The sequence below is a fragment of the Anguilla rostrata genome, chromosome 8 (assembly GCF_018555375.3).
Source record: "Anguilla rostrata isolate EN2019 chromosome 8, ASM1855537v3, whole genome shotgun sequence".
Taxonomy (NCBI): domain Eukaryota; kingdom Metazoa; phylum Chordata; class Actinopteri; order Anguilliformes; family Anguillidae; genus Anguilla; species Anguilla rostrata.
Genome location: NC_057940.1, coordinates 212,432 through 234,350, shown reverse-complemented (window position 1 = coordinate 234,350; position 21,919 = coordinate 212,432). Strand labels below are relative to the sequence as shown.

Sequence of the window (21,919 nt, the reverse complement as noted above, 5' to 3'; positions counted from 1 at the left end):
GTAGTAGTACAGGACTGCAGTGTCTGCTGGAGACGGTGAGGGACCTTCCTTTCCTGTCTCTACAGCTCTTATTCTTCTCCTTCTCTGTCTCTCTTTCCTCAGATCAGTTATACTTTACAGAAAGTTATGAGCCCCAAAGCCAGAGAGAGATTAAAAACATAACTCCTGATAATAAAAGTATGACAGTGGTGACAGGGTTATTTTTTAGTCTGTTTGGTTGTCCACACTTATATTGAGTAACTGTGTTCACTATCTGATTTTCACGCAACAGATAAACAGAATTTATGTCTGTGTAAAAAATGAAGAGCCAAGTCACTTTGTAAAATGATGCTTTAGCTATTATATTTTAGATGTGATTCAAAGAGTATTTTTGTATTATAGGCCTATATGACGGAATGACAGAGGCATTTGTATTTGTACAATAGTACAAAACAAGATGGTCTTTATTCAAAGGCCAAACATTTGGAAAACATTGCTGATTATGAAGAGCATTTTCTGGGTTAAACCCTCAGATGGGAATCAAGCATTTTCAACAAATCCTCATAAACACATTTCTGAGACCGAAGCCTTTTCCCAGATGTCAGAGAAACTGCTTCTTTCCAAAGGGAAACAAACGTAGGATTACGCACTGCGAGCGTGGAGCGTTTGCACAAAGAGCGGCCATCTTAAGGGCTCAACATTCAGCATATTCTGCTGCTTCTGTTGCTTAGCGCTGAAATTGCTCTCAGATGTTTTGCTTGCTTCTCTGCAGTGTTAGCATTGTAACATCAACTGTTCCTGCTGTCCCTGATATCCTGATCTCTGTATATTTTACCAAGGATAACTATCGATTGCTCCAAAATGGTTTTTAAGTGTCCATTTCTTTTTGTTAGGATTGAGCTGAAATATATTAGGGTGAGGAGAGGCATACAGCAGTGGTTTCTGTTCCTTTGCTGAACCTCCTGCTAATGTTGAAATAAAGACCAGGCTAATTTCCTTCTGCTCTGTCTTTCTAAGTATCTTATACACACGCTCACACACACACACACACACGCACACTCACACACACACACATGCCACGGGTGCATACACACACACATGCATGCACACACATGCATACACACTCACACACACAAACACACACACCCACACACACAAACACACACACACACACACACAAACACACACGCACACACTCTCTCACACACACACACACACACACACACATACACACGGGTGCATACACACACGCATGCATGCACACACGCATACGCACTCACACACACGCACACTCTCACACACACACATGCACACGGGTGCATACACACACACACACACATGCATGCACACACACGCATACACACTCACACACTCTCTCACACACACAGACGCACACACACACACAGCGTGTTCTGCTGTTCTCATAAAAACTCATAAAAAATTATAAAAATCAGGTCTGTCTCGTCAAAGGACTTAGAAGGAGGACGATATCAAACAGACTGAGTGAGAGAATGTCAGCTGAATTTTTTTTCTACATCAGGTGGAGCAGGCAGTGGTGGACAGTATGAGCCTTTGTCATCTTTTCTCTATTTTCTGTTACGAATGCAAACCTTTCAGCCAGCAATTACCAGGGCAGAAGAACAACCAGCTGCAAGACTTCTGGTTCTCTGCTTGTCTGTCCTCGTGTTTATATGAGCTGAGTGTCCTCATGTTTATATGAGCTGAGTGTCCTCATGTTTATATGAGCTGAGTGTCCTCGTGTTTATATGAGCTGAGTGTCCTCCTGTTTATATGAGCTGAGTGTCCTCCTGTTTATATGATCTGAGTGTCCTCGTGTTTATATGAGCTGAGTGTCCTGGTGTTTATATGAGCTGAGTGTCCTGGTGTTTATATGAGCTGAGTGTCCTGGTGTTTATATGAGCTGAGTGTCCTCCTGTTTATATGAGCTGAGTGTCCTCCTGTTTATGTGAGCTGAGTGTCCTCCTGTTTATATAAGCTGAGTGTCCTCGTGTTTATATGAGCTGAGTGTCCTTGTGTTTATATAAGCTGAGTGTCCTCGTGTTTATATGAGCTGAGTGTCCTCGTGTTTATATGAGCTGAGTGTCCTGGTGTTTATATGAGCTGAGTGTCCTGGTGTTTATATGAGCTGAGTGTCCTGGTGTTTATATGAGCTGAGTGTCCTGGTGTTTATATGAGCTGAGTGTCCTGGTGTTTATATGAGCTGAGTGTCCTGTTATTGACTAGGTTGTTTTTATGATGAGTGTCCTGGTGTTTATATGAGCTGAGTGTCCTGGTGTTTATATGAGCTGAGTGTCCTCGTTTTATGAGCTGAGTGTCCTCTGTTTATATGAGCTGAGTGTCCTTGTTTATATGAGCTGAGTGTCCCTGTTTATATGAGCTGAGTGTCCTCCTGTTTATATGAGCTGAGTGTCCTGGTGTTTATATGAGCTGAGTGTCCTGTGTTTATATGAGCTGAGTGTCCTGGTGTTTATATGAGCTGAGTGTCCTCGTGTTTATATGAGCTGAGTGTCCTGGTGTTTATATGAGCTGAGTGTCCTGGTGTTTATATGAGCTGAGTGTCCTGGTGTTTATATGAGCTGAGTGTCCTCGTGTTTATATGAGCTGAGTGTCCTGGTGTTTATATGAGCTGAGTGTCCTGGTGTTTATATGAGCTGAGTGTCCTGGTGTTTATATGAGCTGAGTGTCGGTTATAGGCTGAGTGTCTGGGTTATATGAGCTGAGTGTCCTGGTGTTTATATGAGCTGAGTGTCCTCGTGTTTATATGAGCTGAGTGTCCTCGTGTTTATATGAGCTGAGTGTCCTCCTGTTTATATGAGCTGAGTGTCCTTGTGTTTATATGAGCTGAGTGCCTCTGTTTATGGAGCTGAGGTCTCTGTTATGTGAGCTGAGTGTCCTCTGTTTAAAAGCGAGTGTCATGTGTGTTATATGAGCTGAGTGCCTAGCTGAGTGTCTGTGTTATATGAGCTGAGTGCCCAGTCGTTTATATGAGCTGAGTGTCCTGGTGTTTAATAGCGAGTGTCTCGTGTTTATATGAGCTGAGTGTCCTTGTGTTTATTTGAGCTGAAAGTGCTGTCCACAGCGTAGTGATGTACACAGTATGGGCTGGAGATACACCGTCCCAATAAAACATCACTTCCTCTTCCTGCATCTCCACTCTTTTTTAGAATGGACCTGAGCTAATGAACTGCAGTGAAGCGGAGAACTGTGCAGACTCATTGGTGCTTTTACAAAACTTATTTTCCACAAAAATCGATGAACGTTTGTGACTTTATTGACTCCACTAATAGAGCCAGAGTAGTGTTAGTGCTTTGTGTCGAGTTTGAGCAGCCAGTCGGTTTAATGCAGAGCAGCCAGGCTGTTTAATGTAGAGCGGCCAGGCTGTTTAATGCAGAGCGGCCAGGCTGTTTAATGCAGAGCGGCCAGGCTGTTTAATGCAGAGCGGCCAGGCTGTTTAATGTAGAGCGCAGCTGTTTATGCAGAGGCCATGCTGTTTAATGCAGAGCGGCCAGGCTGTTTAATGCAGAGCGGCCAGGCTGTTTAATGCAGAGCGGCCAGGCTGTTTAATGCAGAGCGGCCAGGCTGTTTAATGTAGAGCGGCCAGGCTGTTTAATGCGGCCAGACTGTTTAATGTAGAGCGGCCAGGCTGTTTAATGCAGAGCAGCCAGGCTGTTTAATGTAGAGCAGCCAGGCTGTTTAATGCAGAGCAGCCAGGCTGTTTAAGTAGGCCAGCTGTTTAGCAGAGCAGCCAGGCTGTTTAATGTAGAGCGCCAGGCTGTTTAATGCAGAGCGGCCAGGCTGTTTAATGTAGAGCAGCCAGGCTGTTTAATGTAGAGCCAGCTGAGCAAGCGCCAGGCTGTTTAATGCAGAGCGGCCAGGCTGTTTAATGAGAGCGGCCAGGCTGTTTCATGTAGAGCGCCAGGCTGTTTAAACGCCGGCCATGAGCGTGTTTAATGTAGAGTGGCCAGGCTGTTTAATGCAGAGCAGCCAGGCTGTTTAATGTAGAGCAGCCCGGCTGTTTAATGCAGAGCAGCCAGGCTGTTTAATGTAGAGCAGCCAGGCTGTTTAACGTAGAGCAGCCAGGCTGTTTAATGCAGAGCGGCCAGGCTGTTTAATGCAGAGCGGCCAGGCTGTTTAATGCAGAGCGGCCAGGCTGTTTAATGTAGAGCGGCCAGGCTGTTTAATGCAGAGCGGCCAGGCTGTTTAATGCAGAGCGGCCAGGCTGTTTAATGCAGAGCGGCCAGGCTGTTTAATGCAGAGCGGCCAGGCTGTTTCATGCAGAGCGGCCAGGCTGTTTCATGCAGAGCGGCCAGGCTGTTTAATGCAGAGCGCCCAGGCTGTTTCAGTGCATGGGCCTGTCACTGAGGTGAGGATGGTAAGTGCTCGCGTGAGACGCCTTGTCCTCAGGGTGTGTTCTTGGCTTAGCGTGTCCAGCGGCGTCTGAAATCACAGCGCGTAGCGACTCTGTTTCTGCGCTCTAATGGAGTCGCAGTCACACACCTCAGCCTGCCCTCCCTCCCCCGTGAACATGGCTGGCCCTTACGAGCTCAAAGAGAGCTGAGAGGTTTAAAGCTATTTCATTTGGTTTGGGGGGGGGGGCGGGGGTTAATTAATGTTACATGCTGAAGGAGAAGTGAAGCGGACCTTAGCGAGGGGTGAGGTATGGTCCCCTTTGGGCTCCCAAAACAGAGACAGGCTGCCATGGCGATGGTGGCAGTTCAGCGTTAAACTGGCCTAAGTTTCAGTTAGTGTCCCGCGGGAGGCCATAGCTCCCCCTGATGGCCTGACTGACGTACCCCCCACCTCCTCCTTGCCTCCTCCTTTCTTCCTTCCCACCTCCTTCTTACCTCCTCCCTCCTGCCTCCTCCTCTCCTCACTCTCGGCTCCTCCTCTCCTCCTCTCTCCCACCTCTTCCCTCTCACCTCCTCCTCTCCTCCCTCTCACCTCCTCCTCACCGCCCCTCCTCTCTCCCCTCCTCCTCACATCCTCCTCTACTCCCTCCCACCTCCTCCTCACCTCCTCCCTCCCGCCTCCTCCTCTCCTCCCTCCCACCTTTTCCTCACCTCCCTCCCCCTCCTCTCCTCCCTTCACCTCCTCCTCACCTCCTGCCTCCTCCTCTCCCCACCTCCTCCCCTCACTCCTTCTCACCTCTCCCACCTCCCTCCTCCCACCCCTCCTCCTCTTGCCACTGCTTCTCGCTCTTGTTTTTGGAAATCTGTTTGGGCTTCAGGTTTGTTTTTTCCCTTAACCAGTAGGAGAGTCTTATTTAAAGTGACAGATTGATTCGAGGGCCCCTTTCTGGACCGAGAACCTTTCCAGCCAAATCCCGCCTGGAAATGTTGCTTTTGTATCATTTGACCAAAGAAACACACATGCAGCTCAAAAGAGTGGATCTGACCCAGGCCATGTGTGCTAAACACCGTCACGCCCAGGCCTCAGTATTCCCTCCTGGAGTTATGCTAGAACTGTAAAACACAGATTTATGCTGTCAGTAATGATTAGAGTATACAGTTACATTACAATAACATCTACCTCACTGTACAGAGCCTTGTGGAGCTTGCCGTAGAGAGGAGATTATGATCTAAGTCATAAGGTTGTTTTTTGGCAGGTTACTGGGGAACGTGCCCCTGTTTCCAGCCTTTTTATTTACAGCGATCCTCCGGTCTCTCTTTGTCTCGCGCTGCTAAATTTAGTCTGGAGGGCGATGGGAGGGCTGGATTACTCTCTCCTGTGTTTAAATTCCTCTGAACTGACTGCGCTTCCTTCCTTTAATTCCTCAGCCCCGCCCTGCTGCGTAGGTGGATTTGGCCCCAGCGCCGGGGGCCTCAGCAGACCCCCTTAAATCTGCTTCAGCACCCCAGCCAGACAGCCTGGGGGTCTCTCTCTCTGAGCAGCCTGGGGGTCTCTCTCTCTGAGCAGCCTGAGGATCTCTGTCTCTGAGCAGCCTGGGGGTCTCTCTCTCTGAGCAGCCTGGGGGTCTCTCTCTCTGAGCAGCCTGAGGATCTCTCTCTCTGAGCAGCCTGAGGATCTCTCTCTCTGAGCAGCCTGAGGATCTCTCTCTCTCTGAGCATCCTGGGGGTCTCTCTCTGAGCAGCCTGTGGGTCTCTCTCTCTGAACAGCCTGGGGGTCTCTCTCTCTGAGCAGCCTGAGGGTCTCTCTCTCTCTGAGCAGCCTGAGGATCTCTTTCTCTGAGCAGCCTGAGGGTCTCTTTCTCTGAGCAGCCTGAGGATCTCTCTCTCTCTGAGCAGCCTGGGGGTCTCTCTCTCTGAGCAGCCTGAGGATCTCTTTCTCTGAGCAGCCTGAGGATCTCTCTCTCTCTGAGCAGCCTGGGGGTCTCTCTCTCTGAGCAGCCTGAGGATCTCTTTCTCTGAGCAGCCTGAGGATCTCTCTCTCTCTGAGCATCCTGGGGGTCTCTCTCTCTGAGCAGCTTGAGGATCTCTCTCTCTCTGAGCAGCCTGAGGATCTCTCTCTCTCTGAGCATCCTGGGGGTCTCTTTTTCTGTCTCTGAGCAGCCTGCGGGTCTCTCTCTCTGAGCAGCGGTCTCTCTCTCTGAGCAGCCTGACGGTCTCTCTTTGCTGTGTGATCTGGCAGGCTGTTCCATCCACTGACAGCTCCTTGTGTAAATATGTAATCTTCTGGATGTTATAATTTCTTGAGAAATGTTTTTGGAAACTTTGGGATATTATTTGCAGAAGGGTCCTGAACAAACTCTGGCTTCATCCTGGGTTGTAGAGGAGAGAGAGTACCCCCCCCCCCCCCCCCCCGTTCCCAGTTTGGAAGCTTGTTAATGTTCAGACTCTATTAAACGCCCCCCCGCCCAGCGGCTTGGTTTCTGTGGCAGATTCAGTAATGACTCCAGCGCAGACTTGGAGGGGGGGTCTGGGTGGGGGGGTCGGGGTGGGGGGGTCGTCGGTGGGCAGACTCACGCTGAGGTAGATCGCAGAGGTGAACGAGCTGCAGACTTTATTTTCCTCTTCTGTGGTAATGTGTTCCAGATGAGCCTGCACTCACCCCCTTACCAGGACTGACGCTGTCCGGGAGCTCCCTCAAAATGGTTAACCTAATAAGTTACAGATCCGCAGAATAAAAACTTTACACACTCTGCACAAAACCGGTTCCTCCAGGTGACCCGCAGACATTTTATAAGGGGGCACTAAATCCCCTCCTGGCTGGGAAAAGGCTGAACTTTCCTCCTGGGCACAATAGAAAAAGCAAACTGAAGGCTTCCATTGCTAAGCACCATTGTTACTTCACCCACCGTTGTTTTTTTTAAACTGCCGAATGAGTCAGTCTCAGGTCTGTTATCAGTGATGTGTGTTTGTTGGCATTTTGTCAAGGTTATCTCCCTCTGGAGTGTTTGTGCGTTTGAAAGGGAAGTGTGCTGTGGTGTGCTGGCACTGAACCTTCTATTCTGGAACACCTCAGAACCATCTGTCAAAAGGATTTGTTTCCCTGGGGAACTCCGTCAGTGGGGAAAACAAAGATGAATGGCTGTAGGTCAGTTTTAGCAGCTTCACTCTGACAGAGAGGCGTGTTCATGCCGTCATTGTCCCAGAGAACGCACATCAGCATGAACCGCTGGGCTTGCAGCTTTCAGAAAACATTTTAGACCCCTGAGTTTTCAAGGCATGTGTGCTCTGCTGAAAGGTTCATGTGTTCTAGGCATGTCCGTGTCTTAGGAAACAAGGCCCATGAAGAAGGAAAAACCCCAGTGAGAGATGAAAAAAGCAGAGGCAGTATAAGTCAAGCCCCTCACTTAACTGCTATGAGTAGAAGTGCTTTAACCCTTTAAGGTGTGAGGTCACAAATACGTGATTAGAATGCTCATCACTGAACATTCTAATGCTGATGTCACAGTCACTGCTGGTGACTGTAAGCAATGGTGTTCTAGAATACCAAAAAACTTTCCAAAAAACCTACTCTTCAAAGGGTTAAAATTCAGATCAAGAGATCTCAATTCCCCCTGTTGTTAAACAGAACTGACTATAAGATTCCACAGTATGAGTGCCGTGATACTAGTGTATGTGCAGCCAGGCTTATAAGAATGTTGCTGAGGAAGGTGCTTTGTGAAAACTGCCCTGATTTCTGAAAGCCGAACAGCTCTGTCACTACAGCTGCCTGGGGAGGAAAGGGGTGGGCACCCCTCCCTCGAGAAAATGCCCAATTCCCAAAACCCCAAACAGGAGGAGATTTTTGCCCTGCCCACATCCCAACCTTATCCAGAATGATCTGAAAGACAAAACCAGTCTTTAATTGAAATCTTATTAGTCAGCCCTTCTGTTGTGACCAGCCCCCTGTTCTAACACCCCCCAACATTTACCCCCCTTGGGTTTCCTCATTGTCATGTGTTACATGCCCCCTGCCCCCGCATTAGCATTTCCTTTGCCGTTACTCTGAATTTTTGGGCAGGTTTAAGGAGGCTGCTCCGCTCTCTAGTGGGGGGGTGGCGGGGGGCGCTGGGTGGCGTACGGGCGGGGAGTGACAGGGACCACACAGAAACATATTTCTACCAGTGGAGCTGTGTCTCACCATGAGAGTACATTTCCTGCCCCCCCCCACCCCCCCAAAAGGTAAAGTACATTTTTTCCAACGGCTAGAATGCAGGCAGTGTTTGCATCTGAACTTTGCAGCCAACAGGAATTGTTTTGTCTGTAATTTAAGGTGGGCTTTGCATATAGAGTGTCTTGTCAAGCCAGCCATTATATCCAAACATATAAGGCCCCCCTCAGCACTAATTTGTAAACCCCTGAGTGTATACTGTGCTGGGGGAGTTAGTTTTATGTTACTTTACGTTATGTTATTTATGTTTTAATGTAATGAGAGAGGCTATGGGGAGGAAGGGTAGAGATTGCTATGGATTGAGCAGAATTCCATTATATCAGTGGGTCTGTGTGTGAGTGTGAGTGTGAGTGTGTGTGTGTGTGTTTGAAATGTATGTCTCAGGCAGTCAGATGTAGAATGGCTCACTAGCTCTCTCCTGTCAGTCAGTGAGAATGCCAAACCCCCCCTCCCATTTCATCGGCACCCCCCTCAATGCTGTTCTGACTGCAACCCAGGAATCGTGTAGCCGATCACACATATATGGGGGGGGGGGGGGTGACCACATGTACAGAGCCATTTTTTATTTGAATTTGACCAGGACTTCCCGACCCTTTCTATCAATCATGAAAAGATAAGGTTCACATTTGGGGTTAAAAAGACCCAGTCCAGGTGGTAGATACCCCCCCCCCCCACCATTGGTGCCACAGACAGTGGAACACATCCAGCAGGTTTTCAGTCTGTCCAGCAGGGGTCACTGGTGAGCGCATTGTACATTTGACCTTGAAACCAACACTTTCTCGCAGCCTTTTTTTGGTTCTGTTATAACTGGATAAAATCAGCCGATTAATGAACAATCCCTTCCAGCTGGCTGCTGATTCACTCTGCCACACCCTAAAGTAATTATTAATCTGTCACACCCTGCAGTAAAGTTTTTTTTTTGGGTGGAAATCGCACTGCTAAGCGTGCACAGCACCCACTAAATGTTTTTTGGTAGATCACCACTTGCTGCTTCACACCAGAAACTAGGCCCCATTTACATTACATTACATTACATTACAGGCATTTGGCAGACGCTCTTATCCAGAGCGACGTACAACAAAGTGTATAACCAAAACGAGGAACAAGCGTGTTGAAAACCCTAGAGGGAAGTACAGTTCCAAGTGCAGGGAACGACCGCGTAGTTTAACTTGGACCCTGTAGGTTAATCTGATTAACACAACAAAAAACAGCAACAAAGCAGTCTATGCAAATAAAACAAGCAATAGTTATTGCACGACTGCCTACTCAACTAAGTCAACTAAGATAAACAGCTTACCTAGCTACAGCCCTAAGATTACGTCAGATTTACGCTGCAGACTCTGCAGTTTCCTGTGTTTGTGGGAAGAAGAAGTGATTCTCCCCCTCTGAAGGTGTGACTCACGTTACTTGCTGACTTCACTCTCAGTTTAAGTAAAAATGGTCTTTTTGTTATTATCAGATTTATTAGACAAATTGAGCTGCCCTTTGTCCTGTATGTGAGTGCTTCTGTGGAAGGCTTACCAAATTCAGGTTGCTATGCAGTCATAGTGCACTGCAGATATAATTAATATGGCAAATAGCTAGCATTGCATTTTATAAAATGTGTGTAATGTTATGTAATGTTAAAGTAAAAACCAGTCCTCACCACCTGCCTAACTCTCACCAGATATGTATTCAACATACACCCTCCTCACCCCACGCGATAATTACATCAAGCGACCTTAGTATGTGCCACTGTGATACGTCCTTCATTCAGGAGTGGGAATGCTGGCAAACGCTTGGTACCTGGTGAAGATCCTAAGAGATGGGAATGTTGCCATGTTTTCAATCAACATTTGTCTTTAACTTTGAGTAAACACAAACAGTACACTTATTTTTCACAAACTCAGTTTGCCACACTAGTTTTAGTGATGGCTGGACTCTCCAAATCGTTTTTGTGAAGAAAAGAAAAAGTTCTTGCTATTAATTAAAGAGCAGATGGTGACTGAACCCCAGATTTGGTCAGTTGTACACTGTGTCTGTGTTGGAGTTTATGAGTGTGGCTGGATAAGGTTTATTATGGTTAAACCCCTCTGCTTAGATCTTCAACTAATTAGGATGATTTTTTTTCTGAGCTTATGGCAACCCTATCAAGCCATAGTTAGTCACGGGTTGCCAGATGAGACTAACAGATCCCTGGTGTTGGTGCGTCTCTCTAAGGTACGACTACGTGGAGGTGCGGGATGGGGGGGATGAGACGGACACGCTGGTGGGGAAGTTCTGCGGGAAGATCGCTCCTTCCCCCATCATCTCCTCCACTAACCAGCTCTACATCAAGTTTGTGTCTGACTACGAGACACACGGAGCTGGCTTCTCCATCCGCTACGAGGTCTTCAAAAAGGGTGAGAACCTGCCGTACCAAAACCCCTGAACCTGCCATACCAAAACCCCTGAACCTGCCGTACCAAAACACCTGAACCTGCTGTACCAAAACACCTGAACCTGCTGTACCAAAACACCTGAACCTGCCATACCAAAACCCTTGAACCGGCCGTACCAAAACCCCTGAACCGGCCGTACCAAAACACCTGAACCTGCCATACCAAAACACCTGAACCTGCCGAACCAAAACCCCTGACCCCGCTAAACCAGAGCCCCTGAAACATCCCAACCAGACCCCCTGAACCGACCGAACCAAAACCCCTGAACTGGCCGTACCAAATCCCCTGAACCTGCCGTACCAAAACACCTGAACCTGCCATAACAAAACCCCTGAACCTGCCGTACCAAAACCCCTGAACCTGCTGTACCAAAACCCCTGAACCTGCCGTACCAAAACCCCTGAACCTGCCATACCAAAACCCCTGAACCGGCCAAACCAAAACCCCTGAACCGACCAAACCAAAACCTCTGAACTGTCCGAACCAATCTGTAACCATGGTGATTAGATATCATGACACATTTATGATCAGGACAGCAAAGAAGGATTTTCAGAAATTCCCTTGCTGTATAAATTCTCAGAAGCCATTTAGAAAATTCTCCACACACATGCACTCACAAATCTGTGTGCATGCACATACACACACACACACACACACACACACATGCAAGCAATAATAAAGTAGTGAACTTGTGAGCTCACACTCCTCAGTCTGAAGGGAGATTGTTTTCATGGTGCAGGTCTGGCACGCTCTTATTTTAATCTTACTGTTGTTCAGAACACTTATTATAGCACACTAATATGTAACATTTTTAAAGAGGGGCTTAGTGAGGGAGGGGTAGACTTTGATAGGACAGGGGCTGACTGAAAGGAATCAATAGATACCTGAAGACACTGTGGCCCTCTAGGACTGGAGTTAAACCTGCAGACACTGCAGCCCCTCCAGGACTGGAGTTAAACCTGCAAACACTGCGGCCCTCCAGGACTGGAGTTAAACCTGCAAACACTGCGGCCCTCCAGGACCGGAGTTAAACCTGCAGACACTGCGGCCCTCTAGGACTGGAGTTAAACCTGCAGACACTGCAGCCCCTCTAGGACTGGAGTTAAACCTGCAGACACTGTGGCCCTCCAGGACTGGAGTTAAACCTGCAGACACTGTGGCCCTCCAGGACTGGAGTTAAATCTGCAGACACTGCGGCCCTCCAGGACTTGACTCTGATGCCTGAGTCTTGGAGCAAAGGCCATTAACTCTCAAGAATTTGGTGGGAGGTCAGGGAATGATTAACATTCAGCACACATTTAAAATGGAGAACAGTCCCCACAGTTCTACGCTACATTCGGGTTGAATCAAGAAAGCAGAGCAGTGTGAGTGAATCAGGGTAAAGCGACTGATCTTTGAGTCCCTTCGGTAAAAACGTCTGTATTTGTTATGAAAATGTACAGATTTTTCCCATCAATGATGTTTTCAAAAATGTGCCACACATGGCCTGTTCTAGCCCAGGGCTGCACTGAAAAAGGGAATAATGGGATAAATGAATTGTTCCATCAGCGTCTTCCAGTTACTGGTCAGAGTCTGTGGAAGGGAGCTGCCTGTTAATGCCCCAGGTGTGACTGTGGCAGGACAACAGTAACAGTCCAGCCGTCCGGCGCGTAACAGGAGTGGGGATCCGCCCGTCCGGCGCGTAACAGGAGCGGGGATCCGGCGCGTAACAGGAGCGGGGATCCGGCGCGTAACAGGAGCGGGGATCCAGCGCGTAACAGGAGCAGGGATCCGGCGCGTAACAGGAGCGGGGATCCAGCGCGTAACAGGAGCGGGGATTCGGCGCGTAACAGGAGCGGGGATCCAGCGCGTAACAGGAGCGGGGATCCGCCCGTCCGGTGCGTAACAGGAGCGGGGATCCAGCACGTAACGGGAGCGGGGATCCGGCGCGTAACGGGAGCGGGGAACCGGCGCGTAACAGAAGCAGGGATCCGGCGCGTAACAGGAGCAGGGATCCGGCGCGTAACAGGAGTGGGAATCCGCCCGTCCGGCGCGTAACAGGAGCGGGGATCCGTGCGTACAGAGCGGGATCCGTGCGTAACAGGAGCGGGGATCCGGCGCGTAACAGGAGCGGGGATCGCGGGTAACAGGAGCGGGGATCCAGCGCGTAACAGGAGCGGGGATCCGGCGCGTAACAGGAGCGGGGATTCGGCGCGTAACAGGAGCAGGGATCCGGTGCGTAACAGGAGCGGGGATCCGCCCGTCCGGCGCGTAACAGGAGCGGGGATCCGGTGCGTAACAGGAGCAGGGATCCGGTGCGTAACAGGAGCGGGGATCCGGTGCGTAACAGGAGCGGGGATCTGCCCGTCCGGTGCGTAACAGGAGCGGGGATCCAGCACGTAACGGGAGCGGGGATCCGGCACGTAACAGAAGCAGGGATCCGGCGCGTAACAGGAGCAGGGATCCGGCGCGTAACAGGAGCGGGGATCCGGCCGTCCGGCGCGTAACAGGAGTGGGGATCCGCCCGTCCGGCGCGTAACAGGAGCGGGGATCCGCCCGTCCGGCGCGTAACAGGAGCGGGGATCCAGCGCGTAACGGGAGCGGGGAACCGGCGCGTAACAGAAGCAGGGATCCGGCGCGTAACAGGAGCAGGGATCCGGCGCGTAACAGGAGCGGGGATCCCCGTCCGGGCGCGTAACAGGAGCGGGGATCCGGCGCGTAACAGGAGCGGGGATCCGGTGCGTAACAGGAGTGGGGATCCGGCGTGTAACAGGAGCGGGGATCCGCCCGTCCGGCACGTAACAGGAGCGGGCATCCGGTGCGTAACAGGAGCGGGGAAAGGCTGGGATGAAAAAAAAGGGTGAAAATATTTCTTGGCTGATGATTTGGGGATGGATCAGCTACATTACCTCTTTTTTCCCCGCCCAGCCCTGGCCAGCCCCACCCAGCCCCGCCCCGCCCCACCCAGAGGCTCAGTCTGTCTCCAGTACACAGAGCAGCAGAACAAGAACAGTTTGGGGTCAGGGTTAGGGCTCTTACAGAGCAAGCGAGAGAGTAGAGCAAAGGCTCCTGCTGTGTAAAACTGGCAATCAATAAATTCCAAAAATGAGCTGAAATTATCATTTAATCATTTGCCCAAAGTGACGAACAAAAGTGTGTTTTACAAAAAATGTATCATTTGCAAGAGCATTATGGTAATTTTTCCCAATTCATTAATGTACATTGAAATTAATTTCCTGAATGGACTGAATGGAAATGGAATTGACCCCCCAAACCCTGCTGGAACGAGAGTGCACGCCCCATGGCCGTCCCCCCTGGGGGGCAGTCATCCTTAAACTGATCACATCTGTCACTCAGGACAGAGAGACGGGGGATGGGGGGGGGTGAATTTACACCGCTCATGTCACCCATATGGTCCACTAGGTGACAGACCCACCACAGAGCATCCCCCCACTGAGGAGCCAATCAGAGAGAGGCAGAGCTGGGCGCTAGAGGGCAAAGGGGCGGGGTCATGTACACCTTAAGAACACTCAGCCTATCGAGGCTCCTCATTCGCCTACACTGTACAGAGCACCCAGCAATGCATCGGTCGTTAATCAATAATTAACTGATCTATCATTACTTTATGATCACAGCTCCAGAGGGTAAACCAGGTTCATGTTTAAAATAGAAAAATCTTAAAAGCTTTCTCTTTTCTGGTTCCAGAAATGACTGGCAGGAAAATGGTGCCAGCATCTAAAAGGTTTTACTCAAAAGACCTACTGCAGGTCAGCCAGGCTTTTTATAAAACAGGACAGAAAATTACAAACTCACAAATCGCAGTGAAATGTTTCATTTTTAACTATTCACATCCTCTTAATTAAAGTCCTCTTAATGAGTCCTGAATTTTTTAATAATTCATTTCCTTTTGTTTGCGTCCAGGGCTGGAGTGCTCCAGGAACTTCACCTCCACCAGCGGGGTCATCAGGTCCCCCGGTTACCCAGAGAAGTACCCCCACAACCTGGACTGCGTCTTCATGGTCTTCGCCCCCGACATGTCCGAGATCGTGCTGGAGTTCCAGAACTTCAACCTGGAGCCCGACACCACCCCACCCAACGGGGCCATCTGCCGCTACGACTGGCTGGAGGTCTGGGACGGCTTCCCCGGAGGTTCGCTTACCCAGTTCTTACACATCATCGCAGGTTCTAGTTTAGTGATGTGTTTTATTGAAAGTGTTAAAGGATCTGCAGACTTGTTTTGAAATTGTACCAGTGTTTAAGGAGATAAAATTATTTCACATGTATTTGCCCTTTATCTGGGACCTGGAAAGATAAGGAAGAAGAGTGAAGTTCTCACCTTTTTATATGCAAAATGACAATGCATTTCAAGGTATGGCCTCTTCAGCAATAACAAGACATTATTTTATGAACTTAATGGAGGTCAGATAAAAAGGATCACATGAAACCAATTCAGACATCAAACAGGATTTAGACAATTAGTGGTCAATGTTAGCTTAATGAATTATGAGACAGAAAATGTTGTAAGCAGGAGCAAGGACCTCATGTGAGCATTCAGCCAAAACATTGCCCAGTGATTAGCTGCTCCAATGCATAAAATACTCAATGTATATGGACTGCATTTATATAGCGCTTTTATCCAAAGCGCTTTACAATTGATGCCTCTCATTCGCCAGAGCAGTTAGGGGTTAGGGGTTAGGTGTCTTGCTCAAGGACACTTCGACACGCCCAGGGCATAAAAATGAAAGAAAATAATGTATAAATCAGGAATATTCACAAAGGAGCCAGTAGGGCAGAGGATGGAATGGAAGATGGATCATAGGTGTCATTAATCCAGGTGTGTGAAAGCGGAAGAGAAGGCAGACCCCACTGCAGTGAGTAATTTACACAGGCCCAGAGGCCCACACAGGCCCAGAGGCCCAGAGGCCTGGAGGCTCACACAGGTCCAGAGGCTCACACAGGCCCAGAGACTCACACAGGCCCGGAGGTTCACACAGGCCCAGAGATTCACACAGGCCCGGAGGTTCACACAGGCCCGGAGGCTCACACAGGCCCAGAGATTCACACAGGCCCGGAGGCCCAGAGGCCCAGAGACTCACACAGGCCCAGAGGCCCAGAGGCCCACAGAGGCCTGGAGGCTCATGCAGCGCTCGGTGGACATTACCTGAAGCAGCGCGATGGCTCTTACAGATTAGCCGCTGGCTAATGAGCCCGGTGATAATTAAAAAGACCCCCGTGGTCCTGTGCCATTTTATTATCACATTTATTTTTGGCAGGGGAAGTCTGAGAAACTGAGACCTCAGAGAAATCTTTCCAGCATTGGTCTGGAATGCTGAGGTAAGAATGTGATTGGTTAAGTTTTAGCTCCGCTCCCTGTCTCTCTGCCACCCCCTCTGAAGCTGCTGTCATCTCTCCTGTGGCTCCGCCCAGTCCTGTCCTCAATACACAGGAAAAGTTTGGAGCACTATGAATACAAGACAATATTCCAGTTGGTGACCTCTTTTCCACACAAAGTTTTGTTCCCCCCCAGGATAAGGAAATCTTTGCAAACTATTCTATAAATGGACAGAGTGCTATATTGGACACTATTACTGTGGCTGGCTGGTGATTGGCTGTTTGTGCAGCCTGTGGTGTGACACCAACCAATTTTAGTGCCATTTGTGGGTTCTGTGTGAGTTGGGTTAATGTGACGTTTGTGGGTTCTGTGTGAGTTGGGTTAATGTGGGTTCTGTGTGAGTTGGGTTAATGTTGGTTCTGTGTGAGTTGGGTTAATGTGGGTTCTGTGTGAGTTGGGTTAATGTGGGTTCTGTGTAAGTTGGGTTAATGTTGGTTCTGTGTGAGTTGGGTTAATGTGGGTTCTGTGTGAGTTGGGTTAATGTGGGTTCTGTGTGAGTTGGGTTAATGTGGGTTCTGTGTGAGTTAGGTTAAGATGTCTCTCTGCTCCCGCTTCCCCAGTTGGTCCACACATCGGTCGCTACTGTGGGCAGACATCACCCGGTCGGGTGGTGGCCCACACTGGCATCCTATCCATAACGATCAACACCGACAGCGCCATCGCCAAGGAGGGCTTCTCCGCCAACTTCACTGTCATCGAGAGACCGACGCCGGCAGGTGCGTTAGCCACTAACGTCAGCTTCTACAAACTGCAGGGCGGGGGGGGGGAGGGGGGGGAGGGAGGGAGGGGGAGGGGCAAACTGTAGTATCCCTGGGTCTGCAGCACTTTCACTCATTACATTATATTACAGGAATTTGGCAGACGCTCTTATCCAGAGCGATGTACAACAAAGTGTATAACCAAAACCAGGAACAAGTGTGTTGAAAACCCTAGAGGGAAGTACAGTTCCAAGTGCAGGGAATGACCGCATAGTTTAACTTGGACCCTGTAGGTTAATCTGATTAACACAACAAAAACAGCAACAAAGCAGTCTATGCAAATAAAACAAGCAATAGTTGAGTAGGCACAAGTGCAATAACTAAGTCAACTAAGATTACATTACATTACATTACATTACAGGCATTTGGCAGACGCTCTTATCCAGAGCGACGTACAACAAAGTGTATAACCATAACCAGGAACAAGTATGACGAAAACCCTAGAGAGAAGTACCGGTCCAAGTGCAGGGAACAACCGCATAGTTCAACTTGGACCCTGAAGGTTAAACTGATTAACACTAACACAAACGAGAACAGCAACCACGCAGTCTATGGAAAAATACAAGCAGTAGTTTAAGACAGGTGCATTAACTAAGTCACCTATGAAACAGCTACCTAGTTACAACCCTAAGCTTACAGTCATTTAGGAGATTACAGGGAGGTAGGGAGGGATGGGGAGAGGTGCAGCCTGAAGAGGTGAGTCTTCAGTCGTCGCTTGAAATGGGTCAGTGTCTCAGCTGTTCTGACCTCCACGGGGAGGTCATTCCACCATCGTGGGGCCAGAACAAACAGGAGACGTGTTCTGGAAGCGCAGGTGCGAAGAGGGGGAGGTGCCAGGCATCCTGAGGTAGCAGAACGGAGGGATCTGGCTGGCATGTAGGGTTTGAATATTTTGTGGAGGTATGCTGGGGCTGATCCCTTGACTGCCTGGTATGCTAGGACGAATGTTTTGATTTTGATGCGATCCATAACAGACAGCCAGTGGAGGGTAGTGAGCAGGGGGTGACGTGAGAGTGTCTGGGAAGGTTGAAGACCAGACGAGCTGCAGCATTCTGAATGAGTTGCAGGGGTCTGATTGCAGATGCCGGTAGGCCAGCTAGAAGAGAGTTGCAGTAGTCCAGGTGGGATAGTACCATTGCTTGGACCAGGAGCTGGGTTGAGTAGGTGGTGAGAAAGGGGCGGATTCTCCGGATGTTGTACAGGAAGAATCAGCACGCCCGGATTACCGCTGCGATGTTCTTGGAGAGGGACAGCCTGTTGTCCATGACCACGCCAAGATTCTTGGCACAGGGTGATGACATCATGAAGGTGTCCCCTAGGGAAATGGAAAAATCAAGGAGGGGAATGGTTAGAGCAGGAATGAAGATTAGCTCTGTCTTACCCGGGTTGAGCTTCAGGTGGTGATTGTCGATCCAGCTCTGGATGTCCCTCAGGCAGGCGGAGATTCGGGCAGGGACTTGTGTGTCTGATGGGGAGAAGGAGAGAAAGAGTTGTGTGTCGTCAGCATAGCAGTGATAAGACAAGCCCGTGGCAAGGGGGCGGGGCGGCAATACTCTACTAGCCCAGGCAACCTAGAAGGAGCGATCGGAGAGATAGGACTCAATCCAGTCAAGGGTTGTGCCGCAGATCCCTGTTGCTGCCAGGGAGGACAGGAGGATGGAGTGCTCCACAGTGTCAAAAGCAGCTGAGAGATCTAACAGAATCAGAGAGGAGTGCAGCCTCTGTCGAGTGGCCAGGCCTGAAGCCGGACTGGTGGGGGTCAAGCAGGTTATTCTGAGAGAAGGAAGCAGAGAGTTGGTTAGATGCAGCTCAGTCCCTCAGCACTCAGCAGTCCACAGGATGAACTGTGGCCAAGAAGCTCTGACAGTCCCTGCAGAAAAAGTGTGGTACTCTTAGATTCATGCAGTTTCTCGGTCCCTGTAACATTCAAGGGGTAAAATGCTGACATTTCATCCTGTCCATTTGGTCTAATGAGGGACTTTGGGACTTTTTATTAAAACAATAAGTCAAAACAGGGAGGTATTTCATTTTGTTAATGGATTGGTTCCAGTTTGCGAAATGTGTGTGAACATTTAGTTTTGTCCCTGAGAACTGACCTCAGCACCCCAGTGTGTGAAGTCCTCATAAACCATACGTGTGAGTTCAGGCCTCCATAAGCTTGTAAAGCTGTGTTCTGACCGGCCCTGTCCCTCCCCGGGTGTTAGTGTTGCGAGCGGGGGTGTTAGTGTTTGACGAGCGGGGGTGTTGTAGAAAGCACTAATTGTCCCAGATGGCCAAAGACACCCACACTCCTTCAGTGGCGTCTTCACCAGAGCCAGCACTGAGCACCATGGTGACTGTGACTAGCGTCCAGCTGAGCATATGACTCACTGAGCCTAAAACTGCTGGGGAAGCGGTTCACGGCTAACCAGAGCTAACCAAGGCTAACCAGTGCTAACCATAGCTAACCACTGCTAACCAGAGCTAACCACCGCTAATCAGCGCTAACCACCGCTAACCATAGCAGACCAGAGCCATTTCAGAGCTAACCAGAGTTAACCACCACTAACCAGAGCCAACCATCGCTAACTGGAGCTGTATCAACACTAACCAGAGCTTAGAAAAAATTGGAAACTATAAAATATAAAAATATTTTCCATAAAGAGCCATCTTAGGCTAATGAGTTTTTATCTGAGAAATGTATGAAGCTCCTCTTTCATCTGGTAAATGGTAAATGGACTGCATTTATATAGCGCTTTTATCCAAAGCGCTTTACAATTGATGCCTCTCATTCGCCAGAGCAGTTAGGGGTTAGGGGTTAGGTGTCTTGCTCAAGGACACTTCGACACGCCCAGGGCGGGGTTTGAACCGGCAACCCTCCGACTGCCAGACAATCGGTCTTACCTCCTGAGCTATGTCGCCCCACTGTGGGGAACATTTCTTTAATTACTGGTGCATATTCGTAAATATACATGAATATGTACATATATGTCCACTGTGTACATATATCACCTTTAGGACACACTAGAGCTGCTTCAGATCATCTCAGACTCCCAACTGGCTGACGGTAAATTTAAATGATGGGATATGTACTCAGGGGCTGATCCTTTAAGGGCTTTTAAAGAGATGAGGTGAGAGATTAATTATGTCCCCTGTGTGTGGTACTGCCCTGCTGATTTTCATAACATAGCATAACAAAACATAATGACGAGAACAGGCCATTCAGCCCAACATGCTCGCCTTTTTCCTGACTAAATTGTACCTAGCGCTCTGATTACCTACAGACTAGATAGTGTGTAACACCGTATCGAGCCTAGTCTTGAAAATCCCCAGAGTTACTAAGTGACCTGGCAGGCTATTCCACACATTGACCACTCTCTGTGTGAAAAAATTCTTCCTAATGCCTGTAAGGAATTTACCTTTTGCTAATTTCCATTTATGTCATCTCGTTCTACAAGTAGAACTCAACCTGAAGAATCTCTTGTAGTTCACTTTGTTGATCCCCTTTATGAATTTAAAAGCCTCAATTAAGTCACCCCTGTCTCCTTTTACTAAGCTTGATGAGATAAAGCATCTTTAGTCTTTCTTCATAGCTTTTATCTGTCATACCAGGAATCAATTTGGTTGCCCTTCTTTGAACCTTTTCCCAAGCCTCTATATTTTTTAGTAGGACGATCCCCAGAACTGCACACAGTACTACAAGTGTGGTCTAACAAATGTACTGTATAAGGGGGGATCTCCAGGACACCCTACACCCCCTGTGACCCTGTGACCCACCGCCGACCTCTCTGGGTGACTGTCCCACACAAACACAAACAGACTCCCTCTTACCCTGGGTACAGTTACAGTGATGGCATCCTCCCAGATTTTTCCCCCCATTAATCAAGAAGTACTGATTTTTTTAGCTCCTAAATGTCTGAAGCAGAGGCAGAGGATTTTGGTGCAGTGTAAGCACATGTATCAGTAGTGTTTCGGAGAGCTTTCACGCTCTTTGGCAGCTGATAGAAGGAGAGAATCCCCAGCAATCAAGCCAAACACTACTTGCAGCCCCCAGAGAGATTTAGGTCTGAAAACCTGCATTTCCTGCTTAATTGGGAACAGGCCCATCAGTGGAGGACTGAGCGCAGTGTGATTTGCTGTAGAGCTCAGTGCTTTTCCCCTCAGGAGCTCCAGTGAGTTCAGAGAGCCGGGAACGCTCAGCTTATTAAAGCGTGTGAATATGACCGTGAGCCGAAAAGGCCCTGTCTCTCTCTCTGGAGGCTGGGTTTCCTGTCTCTGAGGGCCCCTGAGGGCCCCTGATTTATCTGTCCTCTGGAGAAGCATGACAGAGAGAGCCAATATATTCCAGCTCACACCTGAACCTGGTTCTGGTGCAGCTCACAGATGAACCTGGTTCTGCTCCAGCTCACATGAATCCAGTTCTGCTCCTGGTCACTCATGACTGCGATTCTGGTCCAGCTGACTCATGACCCCTGACCCCGGCTGGGTGTTCTGTTGCAGATTTTCAGTGCCGGGAGGCCATGGGGATGGAGTCGGGGGTGATCCCCTCAGAACACATCACCTCCTCCTCCCAGTACAACAGCAACTGGTCCCCCGAGCGCGCCAGACTCAACTACCCGGAGAATGGCTGGACCCCCTCAGAGGACTCCAGCAAGGAGTGGATACAGGTAAGCGGGGCTGAGCATATTTTGGGCACATCTCATTTTAAAACAGGATTTACCAGCCCTGGTCTTGGAGAGCCACAGCATTCTGCTGGTCTTCAATTTTGCCTTAAATTTCACAGAAACCAGTCGGGCTGTGTGACTGTCCACGAGCAGGGTTGGGGGGGACCCCCC

General features: G+C 49.2%; 1 protein-coding gene across 2 annotated transcripts in view; it reads left to right on the top strand.

The window, feature by feature from the left end:
• The window catches only part of LOC135260447 (neuropilin-1a-like), a 58,144-nt gene that overhangs the window by 7,379 nt on the left and 28,846 nt on the right, over positions 1–21,919 (top strand). For both annotated transcript variants that reach the window (XM_064345664.1, XM_064345663.1), the window contains exons 3-6: positions 10,756–10,937; positions 14,877–15,104; positions 16,908–17,063; positions 21,585–21,751. In XM_064345664.1, the coding sequence (XP_064201734.1) occupies positions 10,756–10,937; positions 14,877–15,104; positions 16,908–17,063; positions 21,585–21,751 (733 nt within the window). The remainder of the gene's footprint in view (positions 1–10,755; positions 10,938–14,876; positions 15,105–16,907; positions 17,064–21,584; positions 21,752–21,919) is intronic.